The sequence below is a fragment of the Patagioenas fasciata genome, chromosome 2 (assembly GCF_037038585.1).
Source record: "Patagioenas fasciata isolate bPatFas1 chromosome 2, bPatFas1.hap1, whole genome shotgun sequence".
Taxonomy (NCBI): domain Eukaryota; kingdom Metazoa; phylum Chordata; class Aves; order Columbiformes; family Columbidae; genus Patagioenas; species Patagioenas fasciata.
Window position 1 is genome coordinate 142,143,583 of NC_092521.1, and position 9,404 is coordinate 142,152,986.

At 45.8% G+C, this 9,404-nt stretch overlaps 1 protein-coding gene across 2 annotated transcripts; it reads right to left on the reverse strand.

The window, feature by feature from the left end:
- Window positions 1-1,856: 1,856 nt before the first annotated feature.
- Window positions 1,857-8,898, reverse strand: TAC1 (tachykinin precursor 1). 2 transcript variants are annotated; one of them, XM_065832047.2, is made up of 6 exons: window positions 8,778-8,898; window positions 7,798-7,935; window positions 7,567-7,663; window positions 6,920-6,943; window positions 5,198-5,251; window positions 1,857-2,489 (listed from the first exon to the last, which is right to left on the reverse strand). In XM_065832047.2, exons 2-6 carry the CDS (start codon window positions 7,918-7,920, stop codon window positions 2,440-2,442), a joined length of 348 nt encoding a protein of 115 aa, XP_065688119.1. In that variant the 5' UTR covers window positions 7,921-7,935; window positions 8,778-8,898; the 3' UTR covers window positions 1,857-2,439. The 2 variants fall into 2 exon arrangements, with proteins under 2 accessions (XP_065688119.1, XP_071661214.1); XM_071805113.1 differs by having other exon boundaries at window positions 8,810-8,895.
- Window positions 8,899-9,404: the final 506 nt, after the last annotated feature.

Genomic DNA, 9,404 nt, shown 5'->3' on the forward strand with positions numbered 1-9,404 from the left:
AGACATGGATCTGTTGGAGACGAGCCAGAGGAGGCCACCAAGATGATTGGAAGGCTGGAACACCTCCCCTATGAAGAAAGTCTGAGAGAGTTTGTGTTGTTCAGCCTGGAGAAGAGAAGACTCTGGGGAGACCTTGTTGTGCCCTTTCAGTACTTAAAGGGGGTGTATAAAACAGACTGAGAGTGACTTTTCATCAGGACCTGGAGCATCAGTTTTGAACTGTAAGAGGGTTTAGATTTGATATAAGGAAGGAATTCTTTACAATGAGGGTGGTGAGAACATGGAACAGCTTGGCCAGAGAAGTTGTGGATGCCCCATCCCTGGAAGTGTTCAAGGCCAGGTTGGATGGGGCTTTGAAACACCTAATTTAGTGAAAGATGTTCCTGGTCATGGCAGGAGATTGGACTTGATGATCTTTAAAGGTGCCTTCCTACACAAACTATTCTATGATTCCCTGGTTTTGCCAGAAAATTCAGTCCCAGTCCTTTGCTGGATGCTGTTAACTAATTTCTGTGCTGTTCTCCAAACATGTAAAGCCCACTCAGTTTTGCATGACTTTCTCTGGATGCAAATATGCTTGCAGTGGTTTCTTCTGTGGGGCAGTTTGTGAGATGCTCAGGCTGCAGGGAGTGAGCAGTGGGGCTTTTCCTCTCCTCTCTGCATCTCACAATTCAGCACACACGGGCTGTGAGCTCCAGGAGCACCGTGGGCCTCCAGGCTTGAAGAAGAGCATTTTAAAGGTTTTTCTCTCTTTTTACCCTTCACTGAGCGTTAGTCAGCATGCATTTCCACAGTTCTTTGCCCATGCTGTTAGCCCAGCAATCAGCTTCTCCCCTCATTGAGCTCAGTGGGAGCTCATACAGCAGTTTATTAGTCTGAAAATTAGCCCTGGCAAGACAAAGAGCTGGCAGAGCGCCGGTGCCTCTACTGTGTGTCACACGAACATGGTCCCCAGAGCAAGTCTGCCTCAGTTTTCCCACTGTGTAGCCTCCCACTTCACTAGAGCCAGGTCGTAGATAGCTGGAAGTGGGGTCTAGTTTAAGCATGAGCAAGCTTCGGTGCTGCTCCTAACCTGGCAGGAGGGAGGTTCTATCCCCCCACTCCTAATAGGTGCAGCTGAGGTGATGCTTCCGGTAAACCTGAAAATGGAGGTTGCTGAGTTCGCTTTCAAAATAGAAAACAACAACCAGTTAATCACTTTGTATTACTTGTTTTGAAATTTGATTAGTATACGCAGGCCATTTTCACTGCTGTTTCATCTGCGACGAAAGCTCATACGACAGCATCAAACAGAGAAGTATAGCTTTTAGCAGGTGGAAAGAATATAGATGTCCAGATGCCTTGGCATGTGGTGAGATGTATGTATCATTTTGGAACTGTCCTGGAAATATAGTAGCCAGATACTTTAATTAAAAATATAATTATACTCTTTTTCTCTTATATTCATGGATTCAAGCCAATGGGTGCTTTTATTATGAATCTGAGGGCTAGAATTTATTAAAAGCTTGACTTTCAAATAATAAACCTGCAATAGGGGATGAACTTCACAGCAAATTATTCCACTTGAAGCTGGGGGATACATCAGGCCTTTTTCATTCAGTCAACACGCGTCTTGACTTCCATTGAGTTTAGGATGGACGGCACCTTGTGTGACCGGAAGCAATCCTAGGAACACCTGTCTCCAGTAGCAAATCCCCCAAAATTTCACCAAACCCACACTAGAAGGCTCACAGCTTCCCTGCAAAAGGAAGTAATTAATTTGGTGTTTCTTTCCAGTCTCAGACCACTGTCGCTTGGATCTGAGTCTCATTCTGGACCAATGTGGGAAATAACTCCATCACTATCACCAAAGAAAGTTATGTTGCAAAATCCCCAGAGTAGTTTTTATTTAAAATGTTGCTATCATAAAATTCCAGACTGTGAAATGAAGATCTTGGATTCCCATTCAAACTTTACCCATCCCCCTTTTTTAAAATATATAGATACATAGTCACAAAACATAAAACATGCTGCAATGATACAAATATATTTTTTCATACGGAAATTACAGTACATTATAAACCATGAAAACAAACTGAGGCACTAGACTGTACATCAGCTCTGTTCTGCACTGGCTGTGAAGCCAATAGACTCGCTTTCAATGAACAAATTTGTTTTTTTGTTTAGTGAACATGACTTTACGGGTCATATCAAATAATGTGCTTTGTTGCGAGATGTCACCAGGGTTCCTGGTCCTTTCAGAACCACAACGCACCTGTACAACACGTATCACTGCCACAATATGAAAAATAATAATTTTATTGAATGTACAACTCAAAAAAGAAACAAACCCAACTGTTATTATTAAATAAATAATTATTCCATACAGTGGTTAGTTTATATTACACTGCATTGGCCATTTGAACAAATGAAGTTTAATAAATAATGCACAGGAATGTCTCATTTACGCCTCTGTTCATAACTCTGTGCTATGCTTCTTTCAGAGGACCCTGTAAAAAACAAAGCAGAATTAAGCACATGGCACAGCCTTGTGTAAACCCCAGCAAGCACAAGGAAACTTCACAGACCTGCAGCCTCCTGGGCCACCAGCTGGACCCCATCGGTGTGTTTGGAACTGAGATGAGGGCTCCCTGTCCAACCCTGAGCTGCTTTGCTTTGGTTTTACCTCTCAGACTACACTGTCCTTCAGGAGGCTGAAGGTCTGAGCCTCATTTTCTACCTCTCGTCTATCGAGCTGCTTGAAGCACCATTAACTCAGAGCCTCTTTACCTCCCAATAATCTATCTAACTGACGGGACCTGTGCACTTGGATCAATTTGTGAACAGAGGCTTTCTACATCAACATGTCCACCTTCCATCCTGCAAAGTTAGCTCTTCACCAGATTTAAACCTTCCCTACCCCTCAATCCCTGCGCACAGAGACACCTTATACTAAAATCTGCAGCAAGAACTAAGCAAACCTCAGACTACCCTGTAGACCAACCACAGCCTAAAATAATCTCCAATAACATATTCACATTTAGTAGCAGTAGATCTCTCCTTTTTGCTCTTTTAAAATGAGAGGGAAACCCAGAGGGCCCTTCTTGGGCAGAGCCTGACTATCGGGTGACACAGCTGGTCACCAGAATCACCTTTGCTTTGACCCCAAAGGGAAGATTGCATGCCTGCCTAGTGCATGCAATGCACAGCTAGTCTGGGGGGATTCAGCACTGTATCCTGCAGGGAGCTGGCATATTGGACCAGTGACACTTTTAAATTCACCAGTTGACTTCATTTTTCACCAGGCTAGATGCAAAATGAGTTGAGCTTGCTTTTTCAATATGTGTTGTTGAGAGTATCTTTACCATAGGTGTGATTGTTTTCTACCTGGAGTGTTCATCTGACAGACTGCACAGCTGGGGACACAGGCAGTGTCAGAACCCACTGCACCAAACCAGGAGCTGAGCCACCAGCATCCCGCTGCTCTGCTTTCTCTACACCAGGCTCGAAATCAGCTCCGTGCTCACACCCAGCGCAGGGCGGTCTGAACCCCTCCACATGGCCAGGGGACTCAGGAACTTTCTGCAGGAGAAGAAAACCATGGCACAGAGGCACGGCACCAAGAAAAACTCCTGCCCAGTTAAATGTCTTTCAGTAGGGAGACATAAGGACAGTCCTAGCACATACTTCTGATCTTGCTTTGATTGCACAGTCCTTAGGACTGATCTTCTCCTCCAGAGAAGCAGAAGCAACTTCTTAGCATTTTCCTCTCAGGGAATCAGGCAGAAAAGCATTGAATTCTAGTTTTACCTGTCAGACGGGTATAATATAGCCTGACAGGGTAAAACTTCACCATTCCCCTTTGTTACAAATAACGCATAACAGTATCTTGCCTGTAGCAGCAATTTGAAATTAGGGCAGCAAAACCTTTGCCTTTTTTAAACGTTCGCTGTATTTTATATTCTCATGTTAATGTAAATGTAATCCCAATGGAAACTAAACCAAATTTGTTACTTCTAGGCTATTTACTTTTGTGATAGCAGATGTATTTACAGGTATTATGCATTTAATAGCTATTGTCACCACAGATAAAATTGTGCAAAATTATTCGTGATACATAGCAATTTGCAAAATGATGCAGAGAGCAATATTACTAGTCTGAACAGGCTTTAATTGAAAATAAAAGTTACTGACAACCATAATTGCAGAATATAGATCACAGCATGTATCCACAAAATACAAAGGTGTCAGCTAGTAATTTAACTTTTATAATCCATTTAAGAAAACAGTGAGAAGTATTTCAGAGACATGAAATATGTATTAGGTTTTTTTATTTTTTAATTCCTATTCTGAGGAATTAACTGACGCTTTATGGTTCACAGTGAGGGATTTCCTCAGCACAGCCCTATAGCACCAGGAAGCTGGAGCTACTGACAGTGTGCAGTTACCCACAAGGGCTGTGCACATGAGGGAGGAGGATTTTGCCCTATATGGATGCTATGGAGTAAAAACAAAAATGACCCCCCCCAACAACAACAACAACAAAACAAACAAACAAACAAACAAAAACTAAAAAAAAACAAGCAAACAAACAAACAACAAAAAAAAACAACACAAACCCCACAACAAACCAAACACAAATTCACAGTACTTGTTCAAAGCTTAAAATGCTTGTTGTTATTTTTTTTTCCTTAAGTAAAATTAAAAGCTAAAAGAGACCGGGAATGTGTAACACCTTGACCTGCAGAATGAGGTGTTCTTCCACCTTCTGCTCCAAGTTTGCAGAATAATATGACCTCCAGAGGTGATGAGGATATCCCTTTACCTGGGGAGATCCAGATTTGGATCACAAGTTTAAATGAGCTTTACATTTTCAGCCTCAAATTTTTCTTGATGCGTTGGTAAAATTTAGTTTTTCTTGTATTAGCACTTTGGGGACCAGCAGAACATGCTGCTGGCAAGGACAGGGCAGTAAGGAAAGTGCCCTGGGGACTTCTACCTGACCTTGCCTGCGGCTCACACCAGCCTGATCATCTCAAACATCAGAGTGAAGCAGATCCCAAAATTTCTTGGTTAACAAAGAAAATGCTGATCCTTTTTCAGAGAATTCTGGGTCTACACTACAGAAAGGCTGCTTCTGTCCACTGGGAGAGAACAAAGAGGTAACGAAATGAAGAAGCTGTATATTACCGAGTACTAGATTTAGTCATATACATACCAGAATTTAAAGATCTTTTCCCCATAAGTCCAACAAAGGAGTCTGTTTTATGCCCTGAAAAAAAAAAAAAATGTATTTTGGGGTGGTTTAGTACATTTTAAACAGCCAGGCTTTTAAGGTAATGTGGTCTTGTGAGGAAGGAATATACAGGCTCCAAACCTGTTCATCTCACAGACTAGTTGTTCACACCACTCTCAGACAATGGAGAATGAACATCAGTCTGACTAATTAGACTAAACAGCTCAGACCAAGGCACAGGTCAGTTGGTGGACATCTTCTCATTAACTCAGATACACTTCTGTTTTGTTTTGTTGGTTTGTTTGTTTTTTAAGTATAATGGAAAAACAATGGCAAATAACTGATTCTTATTCCTCTCCCAGTACAATTTCTATTGATTTGAGAAGATGCACAACAAACCACTGTCTTGATATAGCCTGCATCTGTGTAATGCATCTCTTCTACCTGTTGGGTTTTTTTTTCTCTAATGTGGAAGTATAATCTTCCTTGCAGGTCAGACAGAGCCCTTACTGGATAGGGAGCCAATTGGACTCTGTATGTCTGGACACGACTGAGCTAGACAGTCTGACTCTATTTTTGGAATATTTATGAGTTCAAATATTACCTTCCTGTCCCATTAGTACTCCTCAAGGTACTGGATGTGTAAAGGATAAATTATCCCAAGTTTTGGCCTACACACATACTAGATACAGTGGTAGCTATAGTTTCAGATAAGGAATGAAAAGGAGCCATTCTTCTTTCTCAAAGCTAAATTTTGAGGCAAACATAGAAATTTCTCTTTGGAAAGAATTTTGCCTGGTTAATTAATCTACAAAGCAAGAATAATGATCCTCAGACTCCATCAGTATTAATTCAAGCCAAAGCTGTTTCAGAAAAGTATAATTTTTTTACTTTAGTCAGCAGGCTATTTGGCATGAGCTTCATATTAGGCTCTTTAACTGGTCTTCCAATACATAATCCTAGTGATAAAATCTTGTGGCTAACAGAACACTGGGACAATTATTGACCTCTGTGAACAGAGGAGGTCACATAGAATACAAGATCTTCTGGCTCCCGTCTAAGTATCTTCAGATAAATTCAGAGAATAAAACTATCACTGTGCAGAACAAAGCAACACCACGCTGCTGATACCATCTCCCACTTGGTGTTACACAGAAGCAAAGCAAGACGCACTTATTAATGGGTCAAGATATGCTTATTTATATAGTGACAGATCATTAGTTTGCTCCTGTTGTGAGTAAGGGTCTGATTCCCACCCAGACAGCAGTGAGAGCACAGATACAATATCTCACAGGCAATGGCATGGGATCTCTTGTGAAATAATTCTCAGGGATTTGGGAATTCACTACTCTAATTTTCCAGATTTTGCCATCTTAATTGCTCCTCTCTGAGTCTGGCAGTGAGCCTGCCTTGCTTGTGAGAAATGCTTACAGAATCCCCCCCATGGGAAATAAGAGAGAGCTGCAACATCCACACATTAATGTGCATCGAAATCTCAAAGCTCGTGGAAGCTCGGATGAGGTCCAGCCTCATGGCTGCATTGAGTGGGGGGGGTTTCAATCCTTTAACAGAACATTTTCTTATCACTGGTGATCAGTCCCTAGCTGAACCCAGACACCTTCTAACTAATCCTCTTAAGTATGCTATTCCCCATTTAAATATCTTCTAATAATTACCTAACATATTTGCAGTATTTAAACTTACTTTTGTGAGAGATCTGGCCGTATCCTGATTGGAAGAGGAAAGGAAAGAGAAAAAAAAAAAAAGGAGTTGTTGAAAAATAATTGGCGTATACATATGATGCTAATGCAATGCTTTGAAGAATCAAATACCGAAACTACCCTACACGTATTCTAATTAAGGCAAATCAGACTGATCATTTACAACTGCACTTCTCTTTGAACAGGCTACAAAAACTTGTTTTAGATAAACCCACGCAGTTTAGATCTGTTTAGCTGCAGTTTCTTAGATCAGTTCTTGGATTAGTAAACATGTAGAAAACACGACAATAATTGCATATACAACCAATTTCCACACTCAGACAATTCAATGGCACGCATGCCGACACGTGAATTGTGATACTCCTTACTGGTATATACGTGCTGTACTTGGTGTGCACTCAGCACTTCAATGTGAAGCCCACTTGCTTCTGACAGGTGAGTTTATCTGATACTAAACTTCAAAAAAAATTCCCACAACAGCCAGAAAAAAATAAACCCAAACGACCCACATACGAACTCTTGAGAAAGGTTTAACTCATTAAAACCGAGTGACAACGCTGTGCAGCTTGGCGCGACGGCGGGAGAAGAATCATGCAGAGAGGCGTGAGAGGGAGCCGGCCCCCCACTCACCGGCATCGCGCTTGCCCATGAGGCCGAAGAACTGCTGGGGCCGGGGTCTCCGGGCCATCCTTTGCAGAAAGTGCTCAAGGGGCAGCGGCAGCTCCTCCTGCGGGACGACAGCGCCGGCGCTCAGCGCGGACCCCCACCCCGCCGCCGGGCTCCGAGCCCCGGGGCGCAGCGCCCGACACTGGCTCTACCCCCGCGGGGCCGGCGGGCGGAGCAGCGGCCGCCGGGGCTCACCTTCCCCTGGTCGCCGTCGGACCAGTCGGACCAGTAGCTGAGGTCGTCGGTGGCGCCCATCTCCTCGGCCAGCGCCTGCGCCGAGGCCAGGAGCAGCACGGCGAAAGCCAGCGGGAGCCTCATCGCCACCTCGACGTCCTGCGGGGCAGAGGGTGAAGCACCGGCACCCCGAGCCCCGGCGGGGCGAGCGGCCGCGGGCACCCGCGCCCAGGGGTGTGCACGCACACGGCCCTGCAGACACACACACCAGTGCACACCCGGGTACACACTCCCTCGCACATCCAAGGTACACGCACCTAGTTACACGCCCATAACCCCCTCAGCAACTGCTACATACATACACCTCTGGATGTACACACACCCCACACATATAGACTCGTATGCAGCTAGAGGTACATAGCAGCGCACAGACAGACATACCCATCCAGAGGCGCCCCTCCGCATACATACATACAGTTACATGTACCACACATCCTTATGTATACATATACATCTAGATAGTCACACCTTCCCACGTATACACACCCATCCCAGATACTCACACATGCACATATCCAGGTACACATACATCTAGTTATAAACTCACAGCCCTTCACACAAACAGCTATACACTTTAGATGCACACGCCTGTGTAAATACACAGCTTCCCACGCGCACAGAGATACACTTTTCTAGAGGTACACACACATCTCTTTGCCCATCCATGTATACACATCGGAATTGGCACAAAACCATGCTTGTGCATACAGAGACATACAATCGTGGACATACAAGCATGTACAGGCACCCCCCATAGACACGCACACATATGGAGCCCCCTGCACCCACATATAGACAGACACATAGAAGTACACACGCACGTACATACCCTCACAAACATATAGACAAGCGCATCCTCACTCATATAGGTACAAACGGACGGGCGGACACACACGAACGGACGGACGGACGGACAGACACGCTCCCTGAGGCACACGCACCGTCTGCACCGGGGAGGGCGGGCGCTGCTCACCGTGCGCATTGGCCGTCCGCGGGAGCGCTCCCCACTTTATATACCTGGAGACGGGGAGGGCCGAGGCAGCCTCATTTGCCTAAACGCAATTACCCCCGGTTTTATCGTCCCAACCCCGTGACAACCCCCGCCCCGGCGAGCAGCCCCCGCCCCCCGCTCCCGCGGCACAGCCCGGAGATATCCGGGGCCGGGGAGCGAGGGGCGGCCGGGTGGCTCCCCCCGCCCTCCGCTGCGAGCCCCCGGAGCCGCCCCGTCCCGGCCGGGGCCAAGGCGCGCCCCCGTAGCGGTTGCAGTGTGAGGGGTGCGGGTGTGGATGCGAGGTGCAGGTGTGGGATGCGGATGTAAGGGTGCAGAAGCCGCTTTTGTGTTCCGTCCCCCCGCTGCCGCACCGAGGGGACATCTGTTTTTCGCAACGAGCGGCACCTCCGGGACGGCGAGCAGCGGACAGGGGACGTGGAACCGAGAGACAGCGTGAAGCGGAGAGAGAGCACTGGAGGGCACGGCAGCGGGGCCACCTCCCTTGCCGGGGCGAGCTCCTTCCCTCTCCAGCTCTGCCCGCCCCGTTGCCCAGGCAGCCCCAGCCCGCCGCGGGTGT